The sequence below is a fragment of the Tiliqua scincoides genome, chromosome 11 (assembly GCF_035046505.1).
Source record: "Tiliqua scincoides isolate rTilSci1 chromosome 11, rTilSci1.hap2, whole genome shotgun sequence".
NCBI classification, from domain to species: Eukaryota; Metazoa; Chordata; class Lepidosauria; order Squamata; family Scincidae; genus Tiliqua; species Tiliqua scincoides.
This window is the reverse complement of record NC_089831.1, coordinates 24,756,255-24,783,442: the sequence shown is the minus strand read 5'-3', so window position 1 is coordinate 24,783,442 and position 27,188 is coordinate 24,756,255. Positions and strand designations below refer to the sequence as shown.

Sequence of the window (27,188 nt, the reverse complement as noted above, 5' to 3'; positions counted from 1 at the left end):
TTCATGGATGGACCAACTCTGCATCCCACCACTGTTCAAAAGCAGATAACTGCAGCCCATCAGAAGAGACCATACTGGGTTAGACTCTACCACTGGTCTGGCTCAGTACAAACTAGCTATGTTCTGTCTACCTTTTATTGAATGAAGCTTCACGATTTCTTTGCTAAACTGGTCAGCTTGCATGTTGAGGAATAATATTCCTAAAACACACTCCTTGCATTTGTCTTTAAAGGAAGCAATAGACAGATTTTTATTATTGTGTTTTTTTACCTACCCTTTCCTCTAAGGTCAGGCTTTCTCCCCTAGTGTCTTGCTCCTAACAATCTTGCAAGGTAGGTCAGGCAAGAGTGAGACAGCACCAAAGTCATCCAATAAACTTACTGGCTGAGTAGGGATTTGAATTAGAACCTGGGCCTCACTTGTCAAAGGCCCACATTGTCTGTGTGCCACATTGGTTCCTGGTAATCACTTTTACAAAGAAAGCACTTGTGAACTCAGTAATGCTTGCATGTGTAGGCACTGATAAAAGAGACAAAAATCCAGGGTCATTTACAGCTACAGATCTTGGAAAGACCCAAGCAGTATATGCCATCTCATCATTTTAATGGGCATTATAGAAGTTATTGCTATAACTGAGTAGGCTGAGAACCCAGTGCTGACGCAGCTGCACTAGTGGGGCATGTACTGTAGTGGGAAGGCAGTCATAGAGGCCTCCTCAAAGTAAGGAAACATTTGTTCCCTTATCTTGGGGCTACATTGCAGCTGCATTGATGCTGGAAAGTTGGATAGAATCGGGCCCTTACAGGATTGCAGTCTTGGAGTTGGAACTGGGGGACCCAATCTCATCCAGCTTTCCAGCACCAGTACAGCCCCGAGGCAAGGGAACAATGTTCACTTACCTTGTGGAGACCTCCATAACTACCTTCCCATAAGACGCAGCACACACCCCATTGGCACAACCGCACAGGGGCTGGAAAGTTGGATAGGATGTGGCCCTTAGGCTGCAATCCTGTCCACACTTTCCTGGGAGTAAGCCCCATTGACTACAGTGGAACTTACTTCCGAGTAGGCATGCATAGGCTGGGGCTCTGGGTCCCTTAACAGCCCTCGCTCCACTGCATGCAACAAGACCAGAGACTACTCTGCAAAAGCCACCAGGAGGAGCAGAGCCCAGTAAGAGATGCTGTTCTGGGAGGTACCACTTGGGGCTGCAGGAGGAGGGGGGTCTCCTTTCCAAGGCTGCAGGCCTTTTGCGTTGCATTTGCTCCAGAGGAAGCCTCTGCCCTCCCCCTCGTGCGCCTGTTTATGGAACCCAGAACTGTGCCTTCCATTCTAGTGCGGGTGGCTATTGAGCACTGCAAGGTGACTCCCCCCCCGCAGGGTGCGTTGGTACAGCCCGGCTGGCCAGGGATGCTGCTGCTGCCGCCCGTGCAGCCCGGCAGACACTGCGCATGCGCGCCCGCCTCTTGCCCTCACCCATCATGGCAGCCGCGGACTCAGCCCAGGCGCCGCCCGCCCGTGACTGAAGGGGAGGAGCGCGCTGGCGAGGCCGGACTTCTGCCCGCACTCGGCATGGCGGCCAGAGGGGCCCGGCAGCGGCCTCGAGGGGGTGCGGGCGGGGAGGCTGCTGCCGCCGCCGTTGCCCGGCAGCGGGAGGCGGTGCCCCCCCCGCCGGCCGCTGACGAGGCCAAAGCCGAGTAGGTGGCAGGGGCCGGGCCAGGGGGCGGGGGCTCGTCCGGTTAAGGGAGGGGCCCTCCAGGAGTTGGGGGGGCTGCCCTCTAGGAATGGGGGGCTGAGGAGCCCCTCGATTAGTTGGGGAGCTGTGGGGGGCCCTCGATTAGTTGGGGGGCTAAGGGTTGAGGGGGCCCTCTAGCAATGGGGGGCCAAAGGAGGGGGGTCCTCTAGGAACGGGAGGGCTAATGAGGGGGGCTTTCCAGAACTGAGGGGGGCTAAGGGAAGGGGCCCTCCAGGAATAGGGGAGCTTGGGCAGGAGGGGCAGCCCCCTTTCAAGTGGAGTTTCTCTGCTATCTTCAAATAGTGAGGCCTGATCTTAAAAAAAATGAAGTTTTTTGAAAAATTATCTGATTTATCCTGAGTTTTTTTTTCCTGACTTCCTGTGCAAGATATATTTACCCCTCCCTCCTGAACCAGGGGACATCCAGTGAAACTGAGTGTTGGGAGAGTTAGAATAGATAAAAGAAAATGTTTCTTTACCCAGCGTGTCATTAGTTGGTAGAACTCCTTGCCACAGGATGTGGTGATGGCACCTGAAGGCCTAGGCGCCTTTAACCCGTTTCTGCACAACTCGCATTTGATCCCTGTTGCATATATGAAACATTGAACTGAAATGACTTAAAAGGAAATTGGACAGATTGAGGGGAAAAGGCCATCACAGGCTACAAGCAGTCTTCTGGTTTTAAAAGTAGGCAGCTCAGAAGGCCAGATGCAAGGGAGGGCCCCAGGGTGCAGGTCTCTTGTTGTCTTGTGTGCTTCCTGAGGCATCTGATGGACCACTGTGAGATGCAGGACGCTGGGTTAAATGGGTCTTTGACCTGATCCAGCAGGGCTCTTATGTTCTTACTTATCTTTACCTTTTCAACCCAGTGGCTGTGAAAGGTTGTCGCAGCCCCATTGGGGTCCCGACCCACAGGTTGAATAGTGCTGATATAAGGCACCGGCACCAGCCAAGGCAGGCTTTACAAAGTTATAAAATAGATACAGGCTGCAATCCTATCCACGCTTACCTGGGCATAAGCCTCATTGACCATGATGGGACTTACTTCTGAGTAGACATGCATAGGCTTGGGATCACAGTAACTCTGTGTTACTTGTTCCATTTTCCCTCCAGCTTGGTTTCTCAAGTACCCTTGTTTTCTGTTAGCCTGTGATTCCTTGTCCCTTCTATCTAACCCCCCCACCACTACCTTATATCATTGTCTGACTGGGCTAATGCCTGTTTCTTTTAACTCCTGGCCAGGCTGCCTGGGAGCAAGGCAGGACACGTCTGGGCCCCTGAAGGATCGACTGCATTCAACTGTCTGATCTCAGCCCGGTTCTGTGCTGCACTGCTGAGCAACATCTCAGACTGTGATGAAACATTTAATTACTGGGAACCTGTGAGTGCCTTCCTTGCTTATGTTGAAATCTCTTTCTGGGGTGAGAATGGGCAAGGGTCTCCACCCAGCTGCTTTATTACTGCTGGACTGAAAAGTCATAGGATACCAAGAACCAGTTGTTCCAGTTGTGGTCTTGGGGATTGCGTGAAGCAAGCACATGTTTGCAGAGACTTATTTCCTAATGGCCAAGATGGCCATCGCAGACCCAGCAATCTTCTGCATGAGACTTTGCCCACAACTGGCCTCACACTCAGCATTACATGTTCACTGCCCTGTGTGTAGCCTAGCCTAGATGCCTTTAAAAAGGGATTGGACAAGTTTCTGGAGGAAAAATCCATTATGGGGTACAAGCCATGATGTGTATGCGGAACCTCCTGATTTTAGAAATGGGTTATGTCAGAATGCCAGATGCAGGGGAGGGCACCAGGATGAGGTCTCTTGTTATCTGGTGTGCTCCCTGGGGCATTTGGTGGGCCGCTGTGAGATACAGGAAGCTGGACTAGATGGGCCTCTGGCCTGATCCAGTGGGGCTGTTCTTATGTTCTTAACTACAATTCCCAGGAAGCCTTGCAGGTCCCTTGTTATCTGATGTGCTCCCTGGGGCATTTGGTGGGTCGCTGTGAGATACAGGAAGCTGGACTAGATGGGCCTATGGCCTGATCCAGTGGGGCTGTTCTTATGTTCTTATGTGTACTATCCAGGCTGCCACCTGACTTTCATTTTCCCGTTGGGTTCTATAGATGCACTACCTCGTTTACGGTAAAGGTTTCCAGACATGGGAATATTCACCAACCTATGCCATCCGTTCCTACGCATATCTGTGGCTCCATGCCTTACCAGCCTTGTTCCATGCCAGAGTTCTGCAGACAAACAAGGTTTGTTCCTTGCCAGCCTGAGGCTGCTTCACGCTTATAAATCTAAACAATAGTTTAGCCTAAATCTTTACATGCTGAGACTGACTATTTCACCAGGACGTGGGGAGAAACAGGTTTGACTCTATTTCTGAAAGCATGGTAACTAGAGTTGTTTGAAAACAGAGTTATTTTACTCATAAGTAAGCTCACTGCGTTCAGTAAGACTTAGGGTGTAATCCTATCTTACTCACCGGAAACACCTCTATAACAGTGATCTTCCCCCCCACAGGTTCTTATCTTCTATTTCTTGCGCTGTCTTTTGGCTTTCCTGAGCTGTGTCTGTGAACTTTACTTCTATAAGTAAGTATGGAACATGCTTCCCCTTCTACCAAAGTGAATAATGTGGCTATTGATACAGGTGATGTTGTGGCGAAAGCATTTCTTAATTCACCGGATCTGTGTCATGGGAAAAAAAGGGGGCAAGTTGACATCTATGAATTAGTGGTCTATACCTGCTAAATGAATACTTTATTTTGCAAGACACCAGTCCAGGATCTGATTCAGTTAAAAATCCTAAGAGTTGGAGCAGTTTTGAGGGTATAAAACCAGCTGTTGACTGAGCCGGCCTCATCACCAGAATGCGCTGCACAGCTCGAGGCTCACCGGACTCGGCAATAACAGGGCTAGGAGACCTTGGGAACAAAAGAGGGGCAAGGGAGCAGTGTTGATGGAATAGGGCTAAAGCTGTAGCAATGGGAGAAGTTCCTGTGGCTTGATAGCCACAGGAACATGGTGATATGGTGCCACCCACATTGATGTGTTTATAGCTGAAATGTCAAGGTAGAGGAAGCTAGAGGAAGCAGTTCTTATTAGCCACTCTTGCTTCCTGTCATGCCATCAGTTTGAAGACTGAGGTCCAAATCTTATCCAATTTTCCAGCACTGATGCAGCTGCAGTGGACCCCTGTGGTAAGGGAACAAACATTCCCTTACCTTGAGGAAGCCTCCATGACTGCCCTCCCCCAACAGCAGAATGCAGCACACATCTCATTGGCATGGCTGCATCAGTGCTGGAAGGTTGGATAAGATTGGCCCTGAGGTATGTAACATAAAGCTTCCCTGTGCTAAATCTGGACATTCTTAGAGACATATAGTCTCTAAGTTCTTTCCAATCCCTGTTCCCCAATCCTCTTTTAACTGGAGATGCCACAAATTGAATGTAGAACCTTGACGGGCTCTGTATCTGATCTCTGACCAAGCTTGGAATGAAGCTGCCTCATCCTAGATAGGCCACCGACCTGTTTATATTGCCTTCAGTGGTGTAGGCCAGGGGTGTCCATAGTTTTTGGCTGGAGGGCCACATCATCTCTCTGACACTGTTGGGGCCCGGGGGGGGGGGGAAGAATTAATTTACATTTAAAATTTGAATAAATTTACATAAATGAATTTATTAGAGATGCAACTTATATGAATGAATGAAGGTCTTGCAATAGTTCAAGGCCTATAAAAGGCCTTGCACAAAGCAAGGCTGGCCTTTCCTTTGCTGCTGCTACTGCATCACAAATGTGAAACAGCAAGCAGTGGAGGAAGCCCTCATCCCACAGCTCATGAAAGAGGTCAAACAGTCGCTCTTACGCTGAGAGCAGTTGCGTTGGGCCAGTGCGGGCTCCAACAAATCTCTGGAGGGCCAGAGGCTCGTTGGAGACTGGGGGCTCCCTAAGGGCCGCATTGAGAAGCCTCGAGGGCTGCATGTGGCCCCAGGGCCAGGGTTTGGGCACCCCTGGTGTAAGCCGTTGATTTCTCAGTGTGCTGGAACTGCGTCACCTTCTGACTCTTTCCTCTGCTTTCCCAGGGCAGTGTGCAAGAAATTTGGGCTGCACGTGAGCCGTCTCATGTTGGCTTTCTTGGTGCTGGGTACTGGGATGTTCTGCTCAGCAGCTGGTAAGTTAAGATGTGAATGGGTTGAAGATTGGGACCAATTTGACATTGAAAGTTTGAGTAAAGTGGTGTGCACATTTGGTAGGGATGATGGTCTCAGACTATGAGGAGGCAGGAGGTGCAGGGGCCAGTAGGAACTGGCAGGAAGTTGTTTGAGGGACAGAAATTGCACCTGCTACCTGAATGAATTTTGCCTGTCCTCTCCAGCTCTCTGTAGTTACTTTCAGAGATTCGGTTAATGCAACCTTTGCTTTACCGCAATGAGGGCTAGAAACTAACACACACATACACAAATCTGGAGACTTCCAGGATTCTGAATTGACTGTCTGGGACACAGTCAAAATATTCTGTTTGGATTTCAGGGCAACATGATTCTGCAGAAATAACTGGCAATAGCATGAGAGTGACTATTGAATTTAGTTTCTACACAGTGTGAAAGCCACCTACATTCTAACTGTGAGGGTCTCCACTGTTTGAGGAGAGGAGGAAGAGGGGAAATTAGCACAAATCTTAATTTCAACCAGTGTGCTGCAAGAGTTTGGAGCACAGCAGTTGAGAAATTGCTGAAAAGCTCTTCCAGGTTCTGTGGCTCTGCCTTTAGGGCAACTATCTGTAGTAATGAATTGTCTGTCCCTCTGCTGGTGGAGGAAGGACAGACTATTTGTTACTACAGACAGTTGCACTAGAAACAGAGCAGCAGAACCTGAAAGAGTCTCCTGGACGTGACATCACAGGATGCTATGATCATAGAGGCCAGTGTGCCTTGAGAAGAAAAATGCTGAAAAATCACTGTTCTGAGATGTAGTTGTAACCAGTTCCTGCCTTGTCCCCTGAGTCTTAAGACAAAACGTGGGGATCTGGTGTAGGTCTTCCCCGACCAAAACACTTCCAGTGGTCTGTGGGCACTGATCCAGGCACCTTTCGGAAGCAAAGCAGGTCTAGGCCTGGCCAGTGCCAGGGATCCCCCACACTGCCACCCTGAATTCTGCGATGGAAGGAAAGTGGTGAAGGAGGGCAGCCCACCAAATGGCAGGGGGTACTGAAAAAGACCTTTTCTGCGTGACAAATTCTAAGGGATATGCTGAACCCCTTCTGCCCCCCTCCCTCCCTTGTCTGCCTTGGGGCTTGTGCTGAGAGAATCTCCTTCACCCCCCAAGGAGACTTGATCTGGCATGTTGCCAGCTGGTGTGATCAGGAAGCTTGTGTGAATGCTTTCCCACTTGGCTCGCAGATCTTGACTCTGTGGCTTCTCTTGCTTTCAGCCTTCCTCCCCAGCAGCTTCTGCATGTACTGCACAGTGATAGCCATGACGGGGTGGTACATGGACAAGGTCTCCCTGGCGGTATTGGGCGTGGCTGCCGGAGCTATTGTGGGCTGGCCGTTCAGTGCGGCCCTTGGGTAAGCAAACATTGGAGTCATCATGGACCATATGCAACCCGCGTCCACTTGCCTGACCACCAAAAGTAAAATTTGTAACAATTGGAGATTTATTAAATATTCTTTATATAGAAAACTTGTTGGTTGCTGCTTCGGTTGCCACTGCGGGCAATTTGTTGTTCACTCTTTCTGGTGGCCCATGCTGGTAGTGATCAAAGGGGATCTTTTTTTTCCCCCTGAGACTGTACAGACCACTTCTCAGGGTCTCATGGACCACCTGCATACTGTGGGTTGAGAAACAGTGTGTTAGAGCAGTAGCCACCAAACCATGGTCCGTGGGCTGGATCCCGCGTAAGGAAAAAGCCGTCCTGCTGCCACGCTTTCCATTCTACACTGTAGCTTCTTATCTTTCTAGCTGATCTTCTCAGAAACTCGCACCAGGCAGCCACTTCCACCCGGAAGTTGGGGCACAGAGCCTGCTGGGGCAACAGACGGTAGAAACGGCTGCCCAGCATGAGCTGCCTTGGGCATGTGCTCCAACATGGGAAAGGGAGGAATATATAAATACATAACAAATAAAGATAAGAGGTTGCAGCATGGAACAGAAAGCGACGTGCACAGACGACTTTTTCCTGACATGGTGGTCTACAGTTTGAAACCTGTGTGACAGTGCAGTGGCAATGCAGTAAAAGGGAGCCATCAGTGGTTAGGGTGAAGCTGGGTGGGCTTATGCAATACTGCAACTAGAATTTTTCACACCATCGCCAGATTAGCATAATGCTGAGAGTGAACATGAAATACTGGAAGGGCAGGTTATGTCTTGAAGATTGCTTGGTGCCCATGGAGCAACTCCTTAAGTACTTCTAGCAGTAATATTTCCTGCCCATCTACACTCCAAAAAAAGATGAGGTAGAGATGTTCCAGGTACAACTATTCTCTACAATCCCTAACTGTCATTTCCTGCTGTTTGTCCTGTTCTAAAAAGGAAGTGAATGCTTTAAAGAGCCTTGCATGAGGGGAGATGACAAAAGGTGGGCTGGCTTGGGCAACAGTCTGCAGGTGGCTTAGGGAGGGGTCAGGGAGAGTTCTTTTCCCCCCCAAGAGCAACCACTCCAGCAAGGATTTGAATTGTAGCTGCTGCTTGGTTGAGAAGGGGAGAGTCATCCGAAAGTACTGGATTGGAAACATCTCCATCTTGTCTCTTTTGCTAGACTTCCCATTGCCTTTGACTTTCTGTTCCTGAAGAGAAAGTGGAAGAGCTTCCTGAAGTGGTGTCTTGTGGCCTTGATAGTGTTCTTGGTGAGTTTCTGGAACTGGTCATGTGGCATATTTCCTTGGCTTTTCCTTCTGTTGTCCTTAGTCTGCTGCAGTTCACTGCCTCTGTGAAAGCTTTGAAGAAACCTTACAGCAAGGAGGGTCAAGGTGGGCTGTGTTCTGCGGTGATGGGGAGGTGGGAGTGGCAGGGAGCCTAGCCAAGAGACAATGATTGGTGGGAAGGGGGACGACAACAAAATAGATGGGGTGGAAATGATGTATAGTGTTAACTGACTAGGAAAGAGTTCTTGGGGTAGTTTGTGCAGGATACCTCCATTAAAAAGTATAAACCAGTCTACAGGAGTAGTGAAAAAGGAGAACTGCATGTTCAGGATTGTTTAGGAAAGGGATTGAAAATAAAATTGGTCCATGGATTACGAATACTGTAATGCCCTTCTTCAACTTGTGGTTGGGACCACCTAAGAATATTATCCCCAGTTCTAAAATTATACTTTCTGTAGAGAAAGTGGGCAGTGATGAGGTTGAGGCCCATTTCTTGAGTACAGAAATCTGCCAACCGTGGCTCGGGAGGGGGGGCCAAGTGAGCGAACCGCTGGACAATGATGCACTTCTTGTTGAAGGTGCCCCTCGTGGCGGTTGACAGTTACCACTATGGGAAACTGGTGATTGCTCCTCTCAACATCATCTTGTATAACGTCTTCACACCGCATGGACCAGATCTTTATGGTGAGTTCGCCTGCAGCACATGTTGGGTGTGGGAGGGCTAACACGTTCAACATGGCTGCCTCAAGCAGTTGCACTCTGTGAGGGGTCCCAGAGCAGATCTCTGGGATTTCCTGGTGCTGGTTAGTCACAGGGCTAGTCCACCTGGCTGCATCCAAGGAGAAGCAAGGCAGCATGGCTTACCGGACTGCATCCTGTTATCATTTGGCTTCCCGCAACCAGAAGTGCCTCAACCATTGGCTGCTCCCCCCGTTCCCTATATTATGTGGATGTGTTGGTAGCCAAATGAGGCTGTCTTTTGTACATGGTAGGCTGGTAAGCAAATCAGTGTGCCTGACCACTGGATGTCTGCTCTCTAAGAAATGATGGCTGCTTTGATGGTACTTCTTGGCCTCGGAGGGCTTGCCGTGCTGAATCTATTGATTGTCTAAATCAGGGGTGTCCAAAGTTTTTGGCAGGAGGGCCACATCATCTCTCTGACACCGTGTTGGGGGCCGAATTAATACATTTCAAATTTGAATAAATTTACATAAATGAATATATTAAAGATGAACTTATATGAATGAATGAAGGTCTTGCAATAGCTCAAGGCCTATAAAAGGCCTTGCACAAAGCAAGGCTGGCCTTTCCTTTGCTGCTGCTGCTGCATCACAGATGTGAAACAGCAAGCAGTGGAGGGAGCCCCCATCCCACAGCTCACTCGAGACGCCAAACAGTTGCCCTCACGCTGAGAGCAGTTGCGTCGGGCCAGTGTGGGCTCCAACAAATCTCCGGAGGGCCAGAGGCTCATTGGAGACTAGGGGCTCCCTGAGGGCCGCATAGAGAGGCCTTGAGGGCCGCAAGTGGCCCTAGGGCCGGGGTTTGGGCACCCCTGGTCTAAATGACAATGGCTTGAGAATGAGCCCAGTTCAATCTGGGGCTTGCATGTTCCTTCTCTGTGCAAGCGAGGATGAGTGCGGAGGCTTCCACTGTCACTTTTTAATGTGATATTCTGGTTTGCAAATGCAGTAGTATGAGAGTGAACGCACCCTTCCAAGTTCACGTATGATGGGAAAACTTCAGTTTAGTCAACAGTGACAGTGGAAACTTTGGTCGTCATTCTCTGGCATGCAGAGGAGAGGAGGGGGAGCTTGAAAGCCTGAGCTGTCCAGGGCTTGTGAACAGTCACGTAAGCTGCGCTTCAGATGACAGTGAACTGGGCATCCACTGAGTCGGACCATGGATGTATCTAGCTCAGTAATAGTCATACTGAACTGACAGCAGCTCTCTCAGTTCTCGGTCAGAGGTCTCCCAGGCCCTCAGTAGAAGGCACTGATGCATGGAAGGCTGTTGGCTTCCTGAGGAGCTTGATCTTTTTCTTTCTGTGGTTCCCGCATCTTTGTAATTCCATCTAAATGCATTGCTGCCAGACCTCGGAGCCTCTTCCCTCTGCCACTGCATTCAGCCTGACCTTTCCACACTATGTGCATGAGCTCGCTCATCATGTCCTCCAGGGACCAGTGAATTCTGAAGTGTCTTATTCAGAATGACACTTACGTAACAGTGTCCTGCTGATGAGAGTGCTGTCTCTAGTGCTGTCTGGCTGGGAAAGTGCAGAAAGCCACGTCAGTTCAGTGTCTTGCTCTCAAAGACAGGGCGCTTTTATTTCGGGCCTTGAAATAGGTTGCTCTGGGCTCATGTCCCCTGTCTCTACTCAAGCATGGAATCGGGTGTGTTTTTTCAAAGGCAAGGTTCTAGTCCTCATGGCTGTGAAGAGACTAAGCACAGAGCAAAAGAGGGCTGCTGATGGTTGTGAAACAAATGTTCTAAACATGCTCTCACAGCAAAATCTGCCAGTGTGCTAAGATGCTCTTTGTGGGCACTTCTCCAAATCCTTGCACTGTTTGAGATGCAGAGGGCTGGGCCTGGCAGGAGGGCCTCTTCTGCGGTGTCTCCCTGTTTGTGCGACTGTCTTCCTAAAGAGACTTGCCAAAGCTTTGGTCTTTTCACCATTGGCTGAATTTTTTTGTTCTCCTGGGCCTCGTAAAGATTTCAATTTTAGCTGCTGAGTTTATTTGCTGGAATGTTTTTGTGACTGTAAATGAAGTGTGTTATTAAAATTATAAACCCCCTTGAGAATGTTTAAATGTAAAATGTTTCTAAATGCATCTATATCTATGCATTAATAGTTCGGTAACTCCTGCTCTGTGTTGGAGGATGCAACCTGCTCTACCAACCCCCAACCCCCCATTGCTCATGCTAGTTTGGGAAGGATCAAAGAACTCTCATGCCTTCCCTGGATTCAGCACCTCCTCCTTATGGCTGGAAGCCTTTCAGTGTCCTAGAGTCCAACCTGTAGGAAGAGCCTGGTGTGTGTGTGTGTGTGTGTGTGTGTGTGTGTGTTGGATTTTCAAGAAGGTGTCAACTGTTCAGAGCTGTGTGTCACCAGCTGTTGGGTACATCTTTCCAAAATGGGGCGGAGACGCGAGCACTTTTGTTCCTCTTGGGCCTTTTATAGCAGCGCATACGCAATGCAGCGCTACCCCAGAAGTATTCTAATCTCTAGAACATCCTGCACGCCTGCCAAGCTTGCTAAATTGGGAAAATGTCTTAGCTGAAAAAATTAAGGGGGAGGAAAAGCTGCAGTTATGTAACAGCAGGAATAACCATGTCAGTTACCATGCCATGGTGGGGGTGGGGAGCTGCTCAGAACCCTGTGAACATTGTACCTTCTGCACCAGGCCCCTTGACCAGGGCTTGCTGTTTGGTGGTTGTGGACACACTCCTCATCTCATGCAGGGTTGGGAGCAGGTGCCCAGGCCAGGCCTCTCTTCCATCATCCCACCACCCCTAGTTCAAACAGGAGTGACTGGGGCAAGACTGGCAGAAGGTGGTCAGTGCTGGGAAACTCCACCTCTCTCCAGTGACTATAATTGAGGTGGTGGATGTTACATCTAAGGGTCATTACACATATTGCACAGTGACAAACCTGGGTTTGCTGCTAGTATACAATCGGGAGGTGTGAAAGCCAAACCTGGCTCTCTGATGAGAGTTTCTGTCTGCCACGCTGTATGTTTTGATGTGAGCACTTAAAAGAAATCTTAAGTGCTTTACATTTTTTTTTTTTAAAAAGGCCTATCTGAAAAGTTTCTCAAAGACTTGCTGGTCCTGCACAGTTGATGGACTCTACTTTTTGCTTTTGCCCTGGAGACCGTTTCCTTTGTTACGGCCCCTGCTTCTAGGTTTGGAGAAGCACATCCTAGCTCTGTATGGGGACATTGTCGGCTCTTCTTCAGCAGCCCGTGTGGAAGAGACATTCACCAAATATTTTTGTATCCTTTCCTCTTCTTTTTTGTTCCCTTGCAGGCACAGAGCCCTGGTCGTTCTACTTTGTCAATGGCTTCTTGAACTTCAATGTGGCTTTCGCCTTGGCACTCCTGGCCTTGCCGTTGACCTTCCTCATGGAAAGTCTCCTACAGAAGTTTCACGGTGAGCGCTGCATGTTTGGGGAGGAGGACAAAAAGGAGCACATTCAGTTGGAGGCAAAGGCCACCCCCCAGCCTGTTCACAAACACAGCCACAGTTACCAGAATGGTCAAATCTGTCTCCAAGGTTCTTGAATGCTGTGTGCATTCAGAGGACACCTAGAACAGGCGTGGAAGCGAAGGAAACTGGTGCAGAATGTGGTATGTTGGGAAGCTGAGCGCTAACTCTTTTTCTTCAAGTAGTCAGTTTCTCTTTTATGAATGCAAGATGAGCATTAGAACTTCTGGTGAAGCCTGAGTGGGGGGTTGTCCAAGTACGACCTGTCAGTGGGGAAAGGGCCCTGAGCCCCCACAGACACCTGTGGAGAGTGACAGAAGAATCAGGTGCAGGTTTGAGAGATCAATAAGCAGTCTGCCTCACCCCTGCAACCCACCTCTCAGTGGCCTCCTGGCTTTCCCCTCCTGTGAGAATGTTGGAAAGCCAGCAAGCAATCCCCCCTTGCCTCCCCCTCGCACCTAAATCCTGCAGTGCTTTGGCTTCTCAGGAGTATTTATTTGAATTTTTTTTTTTAACGATCCATTTCCTTGCTAGCTTGCACTCAGCCAGCCCTGACTACAAAATGCAAAGCCGGAACTAGCTGTGCCCCAGGGGAGATGTGCAGGTTCCTCTCTTGTGTGGTACTGCTTTTTTAGAAAGAGAGAATAGAAGATCTGTGCATGAGTCTTCAGGATGGCCACTGAGAGGTGCGGTGGCGGCTTCTGCCTCGCATGGGTTTGCTAGCGGTTTGGCTAGAATCCCTACAGAGCTCGCTCGCTCTCTCTCTCTCTCTGTGTGTGTGTGTGTGTGTGTGTGTGTTACATTTTGCAAAGTAAGAATGCTGAAATTCTTATAATGGGGGCAGAACAAATCCTTGTTTGGTGCTCCTGAGCCTCTGCAGTTTCTCAAGGAAACAGGGAAGGCTGTGCTGCATCCAGCGAAGGCCCAGTCTAGTTCCCCGTCCCTTGCAGGATCCAGTCACTAGCAGGTATTGGGTGGTCCTCCAGAAATTGACCAATGGTGGTCTTTTGCCCTCCCCAGTTGAATAAAGAGTAGCCTGCACCTCCAGGTTCATCCACTAGAGTGCAGCAAGACCCATGTGTTCTGCCTGAGCATGGCATGCCCTTTTTTTTTGCCAGTGGAGCCCAGGGCCAGAGGTGGCGGCAGTCATCCTTTTTTAAAATAACAATAACAAACAATAACAACAACAACTTTATTTTTACCCCGCTTTTCTCCCTGAAGGGACTCAAGGCAACTTACAACAGGTTAAAACAGATTAAAAACATAGTTTAAAACAAATAAAAACATATTAACACATATCATAAAAACACCAGTCAGATAAAAAATAGTCAGGTAAAAAGAGCATAGAGCAGCAAATCATAAAAGAATCAGGCCTGTAAAAAATATTAAAAGATGTTGAAAAGATGTTAAAAAGGCTGAGAACTCAGAAGGCTTGTTTAAACAGAAGGGTCTTCAGGCTTCGCCAAAAAAGTCTCAAGAGAGGGAGCCATTCTTAAGTCAAGGGGAAGGAAGTTCCATAGCGTTGGTGCCACTACTGAGAAGGCCCGTCCTAAGAGGACAATCCAGATTGTACGGGAGTAGGCGATCTCTAAGATATCCTGACCCAGAGCATATAGGGCTTTAAAGGCCAAAACCAGCACCTTGAATTGGGCCCGGAAACGAATGGGCAGCCGATGCAGCTGCCGGAGAAGCGGACTGACAGTCGAACCGCCTACCTCCAGTAACTACACGGGCCGCCGCATTCTGCACCAAGTGCAGTTTCCGAACTGTCTTCAAGGGCAGCCCCACATAGAGCGCATTACAATAATCTAACCTCGATGTCACCATGGCATGGATCACCGTGGCCAGGTCTGCACGATCCAAGTACGGCCGCAGCTGGCGCACCAGCCGAAGCTGAGCGAAGGCCCCCCTAGCCACAGCCGCCACCTGGGAATCCAGGAGCAGCTGCGAGTCCAGGTGGACCCCCAAGCTGCGGACCTGCTCCTTCAGGGGGAGTGCAACCCCATTCAGCGCAAGCCGATAGTCCAGCACCTGCATCGAGGATTTCTGAACCAGGAGAGCCTCTGTCTTATCTGGATTTAATTTCAGCTTGTTAGCCCCCATCCAGATCCTCACTGCCTCCAGACAGCGCTCCAGGCCCTCAACCGGCACCCTGGAGTCTGGAGGAAAGGAGAGATAGAGCTGGGTGTCATCGGCATATTGATGGGACCCCACTCCAAACCTCCGGTTGACCTCTCCCAGCGGTTTCATGTAGATATTAAATAGCATGGGGGACAGAATTGAACCCTGCGGCACCCCGCACCTCAAGGGCCAGGGTGTCGAACAGGCATCCCCCAGCACCACCATCTGGGACCTACCCTCCAAGTAGGAGCGGAACCACCGCAAAACAGTGCCTCCAGCTCCCAACTCAGCCAATCGGCCCAGAAGGATACTATGGTCGATGGTATCGAAAGCCGCCGAGAGGTCCAGCAGGACCAGCAGGGACGCACTCCCCCTGTCCAGCCCCCGGTGTAGCTCATCCACCAAGGCAGTTTCCGTCCCAAAGCCCGGCCTGAAACCAGATTGAAGAGGATCCAGATAATCCGCTTCATCCAAGACCCTCTGGAGTTGGGACGCCACCACCCACTCAATTACCTTGCCCAGAAACGGGCTGTTGGAGACTGGCCAGTAGTTGTCTAACACAGTGGAATCCAGGGAGGGCCTCGTCAGGAGGGGGCGAACCACCGCCTGTTTCAAAGCACATGGCAACGTCCCCTCCATCAAGAAAGAGTTGACCACCTTTTAATGCCTTTTCTGCTTAGCAGATCATGTACCCGGGTGGCAGCAGGCATCCCTTTGATCGGCACGCCTTGTTCTCAGGGGTCTGTGAAATGCTGCACGATCTTGATTTGTTTTAACACTCAAGCTTTCCCATTTGGGGGCAGTTCACTTTTGACATGCATTGAGTGGCCTCCGCAGCCTGAGTAATTGCTGTTATTTTCAAATGAAAATGACTTCCTGCTTGATTTGGGATGGGGGCGTGTGAAGAGAAGGGAGCGTTTCTTTTTATTCCCAAGAGATCTGTGCTTGAGAGCACTTGGCTCACAGGCTGCTGTTTCGGTTGTAAAGCAGTACAGGTTTTGGAAATTCCTATCCCAAAACAAGCCTTGTTGTCTCCAGTATCTTAAAAGCTCTGCAGAGATATTTTCTTTTGGATGAGCTTATCTAACACGTTGTTGGGGACTGGCCTGCCCGAAGAGTACAGTGGGCCCTCGATATCTGCAAGCCCAGCACCTGCAGATTCTACTGTCTGCAGATGCTGGGTCTGTGCTGGAAGCCAATTCTGGTCATGCCTGGGAGACTGGGGAAGACCCATGGAGTGGGAACGCCGGAAGCTGTGTCCTCGAACAAACAGGAAGTGGCTTCCGGTTGTATTGAAGAGTTCTGAGGAGGTGGGGAGGCCCATGGAGTACGCTGTGGGCCTGGTACAGCCTCAGGAGTGCCCACTGCAGCCCCAAGATGAGTGAGTGACATTGCAACTCTGCCCTCCTGTGGACTCCAGCATCTGTGGGTTTCGGTATCTGCAGGGGGTCCTGGAATGGATCCCCCACAGGTACCAAGGGCTCACGGTATTGTAGTGTGTGTGTGTGTGTGTGTGTGTGTGTGTGTTTTCTACTACGAGGCTCTTTATGGAACTTGAAGAGGATTCAGGCCAATAAATTACGTTTTTGCAAGAAATCCAATGGCCTTGCAGCACCCACTGAGCTCCAGTGTGCACCTGAAGTTCCATGTGTTCGGAGATTTCTTGACAGGAACAGGAAAAGCCCCTGTTTGCAAGGAACTCCAAGTCCACATAAGACCATTATGTAGGTCGGGTTAGGCCTAAAGAGAAGAAAGCAGAGAGATGCCTGACTGAACCAGGTCACGTATCTCATAGCCAGGTGCCTCTGGGAAGTGCGCAAGTGTCACGTCCATGGCGGGCGGTGGACCCTTCCCTGGGGAGGTAGGTGAGCGCGAGGGGCTTACCCGGTCCTTGGACGACAGTCGGCGGCGCGCTAACAGACGGGAGGCAGGTGCAGATGTTTGGTACAGCCGGTTTAATAGGGTCAGTCGCTTTACATTCATCAGGGCTGTTTCTTCACAGCCTTACATGCATTATGCTGACTGGTGCCGTCGGCGCTGAATGGTCCCTGGAACCGGCCCCTCCCGTCCCTGGAGGTTCTCCGTACAAGCCTTCAGTTCTGGTTCCTGTGGCCCTAGGTCTGGGCTCTTGGGGAATACCCCCCTGCTGGCCTGGGTCAGGTTGTCTGACCTTGGGAGGGCCCCTGCTGGCTCTGGGCTGGTTCCCCAGCCAGCTGGTCCCCACTGATTGTGGTCCGCTTCAATCCCCCCTTTCCACGGTCCTGTTTCTCCAGAGGTCGCTCGCGGGGTCCAAGAGGGCCCTGGGCCAGGGAGGCTTTCCCTCCAACTTCCTCTGGTCAGGGTGGACCCCCGTCCCCTGCCTCTGGGGGGTCTCCAGCCTTGCCCCTAGACTGGGAGGCTGTTTGCCCTCTAGTTGTCCATGGGCCTTGCTCCCCTCTGGAGAGGAGCCCCCTCTCTCCTTCCCTTCCAGGCTCCTTATGAGGCCTTTTCCCTCTTGGGCTGGCCCCACCCTTCCGGCCCACGTGCCTGCCAGGTGTTCCCAGCGGGCCCTCATTCCCTCTCCTGGGTAGGTGCTCGGTGCTGGACCCCAGTCCTGCGCGCACTCTGGTTTTACTCTCGAGGAGGTCTCTACCCCAGAGGAGACCCCTACTCCTGGGAAGTTCCCAGCCACCTGGGCTGGATCCAGGTGACAGCAAGCAAAGTGACTTCCTTCCCTTATGGATTGTCCCAGCAACCTGTTCTTCATCGTGCACAGCCTCCATCCATTAAACCTGTGCCAGGCTCCCCTGCCAACAGCCCTACAGACAGTCACCCCAAACAAACACAGAGGAGAAGCATTCCTAGGTGGATGCCCACTGGGGTCCACACACAAATGCTGGCCGTCCTTGAGCTTGTCTCCTCCTGCACCCTGCCTCACTCCACCCTTTGTTTCTTCCAGTTCAGAATCTGGGCCGCCCGTACTGGCTGACGCTGTCTCCCATGTACATCTGGATCCTGATCTTCTTCAGCCAACCTCACAAAGAAGAGAGGTTCCTGTATCCCATCTATCCCCTCATTTGTCTCTGTGGAGCTGTGGGGCTTTCTGCCCTTCAGGTGTGTTTCATAGGGGCATGAAATGCAGGGTGTGTGGGGGGTGGTGTGTGGGTGTATATCCATACACATTATTCATGCGATCTCTGCACCCACGGAAAGAGCACATCCACACTGGGTGTGCAGGCGCCTCTTTTTTCCTACGACTTTGGTGCCCCAGTTCTGGACCTGAGCCTTTCACTGGCCTGTGCATAATCAATGAGAACTAGAAACATTTTGATGAAAACAAATGTTATTTGCAACCATTTGTGCTAAGCGCCAGATTCTAGACAAGCGCTTGCACTGAGAAGTCCCACCATCCCTCTGATGTGCAGCCTGGCTTTTTTGGCTTTCTTTGGTGCATGGCTTATTTGGCCAGACAGTGTGTTTTTTCTTTGAGTGTTAGCTGGACTGAGCTACGTGAACAGTAGCTGTGTTGCAGTCCTAGTGGCTAATTTCAGCAAGCAGGAAGGGGAGGGGGGTCTGGAGAGACCAGCAGTTTCCTCCTCGTGCCAGGCAGAGCTGCAGAAAAATACCCTGGGGGGTGTTTTTTGCCCAGCCCCTTTTAACAACTCTCACCCTTGTTGTAACCACTCCTGCCAGGTGCGCTGTGCATCTTTTTCTCCCCCTTCCTTCCTGTGGTCTCAGCTGTGCACTACAGTGCTGACCTGGGAGTGCCACAAAGTTCGTGTGAAACTGTATGTGGCTTTTGGGTGAAGATGAGCTGCTGGCACCAAGGAAAGGAAGCACAGTCAGCCTCCAGTGATGTTCAAGTGCATTTTTCAAAACCTGCCACATATCTTCCCGCTTGGGATTTCATGTGGCTTCAGACAAAACCAATGAGGCGGCAAGGCCCTCAGCCGATGACTTATTGCAGTCAAGTGGCTATACCTCAAGATTTCTTGGGAGTCCCTCGCACATGATTCTTTACTAATGTGGGCATTGTGGGAATGAGGAACATGCACCACCCCATTTGAAGATTGGTTTGGTTTTTGTCTTGCCACAATTACATGTGTCTGGAAGCTGCTGTGCCTTCCAAATATGCCCAGCGCTGGCAAAGCAACTTGTCTGACTTTTTCTGTTGCCACACATGACTGCGTGCATGTTCCCTGAATCGCTCTAGGAATAGCGTCGTGTGTGGAGCAATCAGGAGAGGCGGCTTCCGAGATTACATCCGCTGCCTCCAGAGGCTTCAAGTCTCCCTTGGTATGAGTCTAAAAGAGAGACTTACTGTTGCTTTTCTGTGTCCTCCCCCCCTTCCAGAAATGTTACCACTTCCTGTTTCAACGGTATCGTCTGGAGCACTACACAGTCTCTTCCAACTGGCTGGCGCTGGGGACCATCTCTGTCTTTGGGCTGCTGTCCTTGTCGCGCTCGGTGGCTCTGTTCAGAGGTTGGTGTTGGAGATGTTGCTGCCCTCCTTTTGATTGGGCTGATCTCAACATGCTTCAGGCTGTTTTCCCCTCCCCCATTTACAGTGGGCCCTTGATACATGCAGGAGATGCATTCCATGATTCTCCCCCCCCCATGGATGCCAATTTTTGCAGATATTGGGGTCCGCGAAAGGGCCTCAAGGACCTCCCAGACTTCTGGTCCCACCTGGGAGGTCCTTGAGACCCTCCAGACATAGGCTTGGCACCTGCGTTGAGTCAAATCCACAGGTGCTGACCCTGTTGGCATGGAGGGCCAATCGTATTTTATTTTAAAACCAGTTTTTCCCAGCTTTCCGTCCAACAGTGGGATGCCCAAGGTATCTTTATCCCCTCCAGTGGTCTCCTGGGTGCTAGTCAGCTTTGCACCGAGTTGCAACTGTGGACCAAAAATGTACAAAAAGCCGAGATGTGTGCTGAACTCCATGTTTGGATAGCCAGTGGAAATAATAGACCATTTAGCAAAACACTCTCTCTCTGTACCTGCAGGAACTTGATGTAAGAGGTGCAAATCTTGTATCATGTTTTGGGGTGCCCTGAGCTTGGTTCTACTTCAACGGGACCCAGTTCTGCTTCAACAGGACCCAACTGTCTCTCCTAGAAGAGGGCAGGAGGCTGTTCTTATGGAATTCGATGCGCTAGGATGTGCTCAGGGGAACTTGTGCTGGCTCCTCAGGCGTGGGTTTCTAACCCTCCCGCTCCAAGCAGTGCACATCCCTGCCTTTATCTTCACAGCAACTCCATGAGCAAAAGGAAGCTGAGAAATAGTGGCAGATCCCAACCACAGCACAAAATTAGCTTCAGGATTGAATGAAGATTTGGAGCCAGCCTTCCCCAAGTGTCATGCAACACACTCTCCACTACGTCACACTGACTGTGTGCCTTCCTTTGCAGGTTACCATGGACCACTTGACCTGTACCCAGAATTCCATAGAATTGCCACTGATCCAACCATCCACCTGGTTCCTGAGGGGAGGCAGGTTCATGTGTGTGTTGGGAAGGAGTGGCATCGCTTTCCCAGCAGCTTCCTCCTGCCAGACAAGTGAGGTTTTTGTTCAAATGCAAAGATGTCTGTTCTGTGAAGCTGCAGGTATTGCACCTGCCATGGGGTAAAGGCTTGGCACAGTGCCATTTGGGGGATCTGAATGTTCTGAAGTCTGTGAAAATGTGCTGCCGCAGGGAGTTCGTCTGGGTGGGCTCTGCCCTTCCTGTAACAGACAGCTTCAGAAGGAGACTTGCTGGCGAGCTTTCAGTTGCCTATATGGGTGAAATGTACATTTAAAGGGCCAACAGTAGCCTGTTCCTTAGCCCTCTCCCTAAAAGTGGTGCTTTTGTTCTCTTACTTTGTACATGTTCTCTTACCGGTTGCTGCTAAAGTGTTTCATTTACCTGTTGTTGCATTTGCTACCTTCTGATATATGGGAGAGGCACCCAGAGTTGAGTGCTATAAAGAGCTTTTAATATGTGGGATATTTACTGATTCAGAAATGGACCCCCAGTTGCCCATTAAGGCTGCCTCTTTACAGTGTAAGGAAATCCCTTGCCTTGCTGGATTGCTGCCTTGTATCTGATTTCACGTCACAAGCACTCAAGGCCCCCAAAGTTTCAATGCCCATTTTTCTCTCTCCTCTGCCTCCTGCAGTTGGCAGCTTCAGTTCATTCCGTCAGAATTCAGGGGCCAGTTGCCAAAACCGTTTGCCAAGGGGCCAAAGGCCACACGCATCATTCCGACAGACATGAATGACCAAAACCGAGAAGAGCCCTCCAGATATGTAAGCAGCTCCTCTCTCTTGGACTCCCTGGGGGCGATGCACACATCCCTCAAAGCTGGAACGATTCTTTTGCGGGTCTTTACAGGGACTGTGGTGACTGTGGCTGGTTAGAAAATTTCCTTGGAAATGATGGTGGTTCTGTATGATAAGTGCCTTGACTCTTGCTCATGTGTCTAACAAATGCAGCCTCCATCACCAAGTTGCTCTGGGATGCAGATGAGGGGAGGAGAAGAGCCCTTTAGAGAGGAGGCTAGTGAAACTGACACAAGCGGCTCATGGGGGCCACATGTGGGTGCCATGCATCCCTGTTTGGTTCCCCTTTTATTCTTGCAGCCACCCTGAGAAGTAGGAGAGCTTGACCCTGTAAGTGACACGGCCGTGTAATGATTTGAACCTAGATCTCTACGTATAAGACCAGGCCAGCTGTCTGCTTTAACCATTCAGAATTTATCTTAGCCCAACGGCATTGATCAGGTGAAACAAGTACTCTAACACTAAATCCAGGCCTGGAAATTGGTTCCATTGGAGCCCAGTCTGTGGGGTCTCTTGCATGTTACTGTGTGTGGGTCTGAAAAGAGAGTATGTGAAAGATTGTGGAAATGTACAAAAGAGCCCCAAGAGTTTCTCTTGTATTGGGCGATGCACCTGAGGTTGCCCTGTGCCTGCAAAGCAAGAACCCAGATGCTGCACCCTGCAACCCCGTCAGGGAGAGAACCTGCTCCAAACTACCCCTTCTCTCTCCCTCTGCAGTTCGACATTTCCAAATGTCATTACCTTGTGGACTTGGACACGGCAACAGAAGCTCCGCGGGAGCCGAGATACGCTGCAAACAAAGACGGGTGGTTCAGCGTCGCCTACAAGCCTTTCCTGGACAGCTCAAGGTAGGAGACGGAGGCATTTGGAGGGAAAGGGAGCCGGTGGAGAGGATGATGGGGCTGAGGGGTCTCTGCAAGACTCGCAGAGGGACCCTGCATTCCCTGGGAGGAGAAGCCTGCCCTTTGGCACCTGAGAAGGACCTCCTTGAAATGGCTACCATGGGCAGGTCCTTGCATGCCTGAGCTTGTGTTGCCTCTTGGATGGTACCATATTTCTGCTGGGGGTGGGGTGGGGGCTGACACTATCCTGACAAGTTCTTTTTGGGGAAAAACTTGGTGCAGGTTCTGAGTCATGTCTCAGTTGGGTTTTCAGGTCAAGAAGGAACCTACCTCCCCCCCCCCCAACTCCTCCCCAGTTTGTAGGTGGCTACAAACATGAATAGGGAGTGAGGTTAGGAAGTTGAATCATCTTCCCTCGCTTCTGAATGTCACACTCTCCCCCCCCCCCCCATTGCTTAGCAATGATTCTGCTGGTTGCAGCTCTGCTGTGAGTCAGAGATGCCTCTTTTCTGGAGATATCTGCTGATTCTGAGCAGTCTGGAGTGGGCAAGGTGGAGGGTGGTTCTGAGAGCCTCCCCCTCCCCCCCCGGTGCAGCCCATTTCCTTTTCCCTCCAAGGTTGGCAGCAGCCTGTCTGTCTCGCCAGGGGTGTGTTCACCGCCTGCCTGCCTGGCTTCCCCGGAACTCCCCACGCTTCTCTCTTGATTAAAAAAGGAAGAGCGTGATCAAGAATTGTTACCTTTTATGAAAAGAGCCCGATGAGTGGGTGGATGGGAAGCAGGCGCTGTGAGAATTTCCCCGAGGAGCACAGCAGTGGGAGAGGTGTGATTAGGTTACCAGCTTGCCTGGGGAGCTCAGTTGTCGGCTGCAGGGAGGTGGGGTGAGGGCGACCTGACCATGCTGGCAGCAAAACAGGTAGTGTCTGCTGAGGCCACATCCAGCTAGCAGTGCCACCAGCCAAAGACATCAGAGACTGTGGGAATATGTGGCATTTTGTCTGTGGCCTGCGAGCAGCATTTTGACTTTCTGACCTGGGCAACGGCTGTTGGTTTTTCACCTGGAGTGGCCTTTGAGCAGGCATTTGTAAAAGCTAGGTGGAGATGTTCAGTGCTTTCCTTTCTGAAAAGGGAGGGGCAAGAGGTTCAACCCCCCCCTTGGGACAATCCTTCCCTAGTTCTAGATTTCCTAGTTGTTCTTCCTTAGTGGGAGCAGCACTCTTCACATGCTCAGCAGAATTCTTGCCTTCAGCTTTCCATCCATCTGCGAGGGGCAAGGTGTGCCGCTGAAAAGTGGCCCTGGTATTAATTCTTGTCCTTAAATGCTCCCAGACCAGCAAACATAATGAGACCTTCTGCTTCCTTCTTCTTCTCCCCCATACTTGCATCCCTTTCTTTTACAAGAGCCTGTTCCTGGCGGAGAGCTGGCTATTGTCTTGCCCACAGCAGAACCAGCTGGCTGCTGTTTTCTGTGCTCCAAGTTCAGATGGAGAGAGAGCGAGAGAGAGCTGTGGGACATGCTGAAGTTTGGCAGCCTCTGGGTTTTGGCAGCTGTTCCACTGATCCAAACATAGGGCTTGCAAAAAGGCGGGGTGTGTGGGGTGTGGAGAGAACTGGAACTGTTAATAGCTATTGGCTATTTTCAGAGTATGGATGGAGGAGATGGCAAATTGGGGGAGGTCATTGGCCGCTCACAAGTGAACCCAAAAATCTCAGGTTGGCTGCCCCCTCTCTCGGCCAGGCTGACTTCCACTGTGGCACAGCCAGCTGCCTCACTTCTAAATCCTCAGAGGGGGGTGATACCTGCTTACAGCCTACACCTCTGACCCCCCTGCAGTCTCCTGGCACCCTGTTAATCATGAAATCACCAGACTGGCTGTTGCCGCTCAGGCTGCCTTGCACGCTCCCAGCGCATCTGTCCATTGGTGGCCCTCTGAGCGGCAGGGCTGCACGCCGTCCTCTGGGGAGCAGTGGCTTGTTCTTGAAGTGGATGGTGTGTGCGTTTTCAAACCTGGGTTTTGAATCATGTTTTGGGGTTTCTTCTTGTCACTCAGTTGTTGGAGGGAATGAATTGCACTGCCAGGGGGTAGAGAGCTGTGAAATTGCACTGGTACTTGTGTGTGTATGTGGGGGGGGGGGGGAGAACACACACCCCTGCCCAGGCTGTCTTCTTCCTGCAGCTGCTTCTCCGATTCTCTGGGAAGCTAATGACCTGGTTGCTCGACTCATGCTTGCTGCAGCAGAGGCTTCTGGGACGCAGAGTCCCCCATTGACGTCAGCAAGAGCCGCTGTGACTCTCACTTGGCTCTGATAAATGGTGCAGCTAATTGAATTAGAGAGCAGCACTTGGAGCCACAGACTAATTATGCTACTCAAGCAGCAGCTTTGTCCGGGACCATTTAATTCTGCCTTGGCTCAGTGCTCCAGTTCTGGCTGAGGAAGGGGCAGGGTGGATTAGGGCTCCCTGCTGAGATGGAACACCTGGGGGTCCTCCTCCTCCTGAGGGGCTCCCCCCATTTGCCCTGCTCCCTCTGCTCTTTCTTAGTCAGTTGGATGCCAGTCGTTGAATTCTCCAGTGAGCAACGCAGCCCAGGGCTTTGGAGCAGGAGGGGGCTCTTTCCCCCTCCCCATTTGAAATCAAAGGCATGCTTCTGTACTCAGAAAGGTTTGCTTTTGGAGTAAACCAAGGGGTTTAGAGCTGGAGCATGGCTGCCTTTGGGCTCAAAGAAGACCTGGAAAATGCTTGCCGCTTTGAGAATTACCCCCCATGGGATGAAACTGCCAGTTCAGCTACCAAACAGTAATGTCTGCTTGCGTGCTATTGTATGCCGCTTACCTTTTGTCCAGACCTTTGTAGCCTGCCTTTGAAGAGCTCCCCCACCCCACCCAAGGCTATTTACAACCCTTTGCTGCCTTGCATTGAAGTGCCCTGTTGATGGGCTCATGATCCCCCCTCCCCACCCCAGGTCTCCTCATGTGGCCTGTACGGTTGAGCTAACGTTGTTGTCATTTAAGTGCTTTTAAACTCTCTTAAGATGCTTTCAGGTGATTTGATTCTGCAAGCAGCTTTGCTCGGGTTCCGCAGCCAGGAAGTGGACTGCAAATGTCCAAAAGTAGGCTGGGCTCCCTGGCAGCACTCTACAAAACACCCCTGTTGCTTTTCCAGGTCTTCCAAGTTGTTCCGGGCCTTCTACCTCCCCTTCTTATCCGACCAGCATGTCACATACGTGAACTACACCATCCTGAAGCCACGGCGCATGAAGCCAGCCAGGAAGAAAATGGGGGGATAAAGCCTCTTCTGGGTCCCCAAAGAGCCTTGCCTGGGAGGCGCCAGCAACACACTTCAGGTTGTGAACCCCACCTGCCCACCCCCCTTTTCAGAAGTGCAGCATAGAGGGTGGTGAGGAAAAGAGCTCTTGTGCAGGCTTCCTGTTTTGACTGGCTATTCCGCAAGATGGGAAGGAGAGAGGACCTGCCTGTGTTTGGGATTCTGGGCTTTTGCTGAAGATGCTGCCAGGAGCATCGCAGCAGAGCCTTCTCTCGTTGTCGATCGACGGGAAGTTCTAGCAAGTTCCAGCTGTGGCTTGGCTGCACCTCTAGTGCTTGTGGGGTCTCTCGGCAGTTCACCTCCATCACATACCCTCCTCTCTGCCCTGCAAGGAGGCTCTTCCCTTTCCCGTTTTTTTTTTCCTGAGGCCTTCTGAAGAGAAGCAAGCCTTGTCTGCAGGGATGCAGAAACTGGTGGGTCTACCTTGACAGTGGCCCTCTCTCGACTCAGCAGGAATAACCTGCACTTCCGCAAGTGATGACTTGATTCCATAATGGAATGGAACGTGACTGTTGTGCCAGTGGAGTTTTTCTTTTTGTAAAAAAGCCTCCATTGTCTGATCAGACACTGCTGAAATACAGGTTCTCGGAAGTTTGCCTTTGTTTTTTTTTTTTACCCTCTCCACATTCTGTTTTTTTGTGGAAACATCGGACTTTGTGTAATGTGTTAATGTTCACCGCAATGTGAAGAGGCCCCTCCTGTGCTATGAAATAGAGCTGTGTCTGTGCTGTGCAGCAGCGTCTTTAGTGCTGATTAAAAACCAGGCACAACTTGAGGTGGAGAAGGAGGAAGGGGTCTGGCTTGTGTTCCTCCCCAGTGCCAGGCTGTGCTCTGGTGATGAATGGGGCTGCTGCGTTGCCACAGCAGGAACAGGAGGGGATGTTCTTGGGCCTGGGGGTGGGGAAGGGGAGTCCCTGTGAGAAAAGTCGGTCTGTTCCTGGCAGTTTGTCATCTGTAGAGTTCAGCTTGGTCACATCCTGGCAACCGCAAAGGCTGCCTGGCAGGCCTATGGAATGCAGGCTTGATTCAAGCCCAGGCTTTGCAATGCTCTTTGCTCAAGGAAAAGAGCATTTTGGAGCTGGAAAAGAAGGGCTCCCTGCCTTTCACTGCTTCAGGATGGCTCCAAAGCCAGCTCTGGCCCAGCAGGGTTTCAAACTAGAATCTGCTGCCAGACCAGTTTTAGTTGGTGGTATACTTCCCTCCCCACATCTCCTGCATGCTCAGGTCATGTGGCCACCTGTGCCTGTGCCTTGCGGGTGTTCTGCAAGTCCCTGTCGTCGCGACCCCTGTGCTTTTGTCATTCTGCTGGTTTATGCAACGCAGCATGACTCACACCACCAGCAAGCTCTGGGCCTATTATTAGATTAGGAAACTGCTTCCTCAGATGAGATTTGCTTAAAAATATCAGTTATATTTTGCCACAGCTCTTCACTGGGGGCCTGTTGACATCAACACAGAAAACAGGATCTTTGCTGCTTAGGAACAAGGCTGCAGCCACTACTGTGCTTCTGCTAACTTTCCACCCAGGGCAGAACCTAGTCAAGGTTACGATCCACTATACGGGGCATAGAGAACTGGCACCAGCAGGGTTGAGGAGATCTTCTCCCACAATCGCCTCCCCTGCCCAGGCCTGCTTCTGCAGCAGTGCCTTCCTTCACACCAAGCAATTACCCCAACAGCCTGTTCTACTTGCTAATTCCAGCAAGGAAAATTAGATGACTCGGGACCCTCCCAAAGGCTGCAATGAGGACAGCTGGAGTACCGTTGAGGACAGGTGCGCACAGCCTCACAGCT

At 50.9% G+C, this 27,188-nt stretch overlaps 1 protein-coding gene across 1 annotated transcript; it reads left to right on the top strand.

The window, feature by feature from the left end:
* Nucleotides 1-1,559: 1,559 nt before the first annotated feature.
* Nucleotides 1,560-26,126, top strand: ALG9 (ALG9 alpha-1,2-mannosyltransferase). The gene is made up of 15 exons (XM_066639383.1): nt 1,560-1,697; nt 2,978-3,116; nt 3,857-3,991; nt 4,260-4,330; nt 5,822-5,910; nt 7,170-7,305; nt 8,496-8,583; nt 9,180-9,285; nt 12,628-12,750; nt 17,864-18,018; nt 19,258-19,387; nt 20,319-20,466; nt 21,067-21,196; nt 21,947-22,077; nt 25,233-26,126. The coding sequence occupies exons 1-15, from the start codon at nt 1,573-1,575 to the stop codon at nt 25,354-25,356; spliced, it is 1,830 nt and encodes a 609-aa protein (XP_066495480.1). The 5' UTR covers nt 1,560-1,572; the 3' UTR covers nt 25,357-26,126.
* The last annotated feature ends 1,062 nt before the right edge of the window (nt 26,127-27,188 follow it).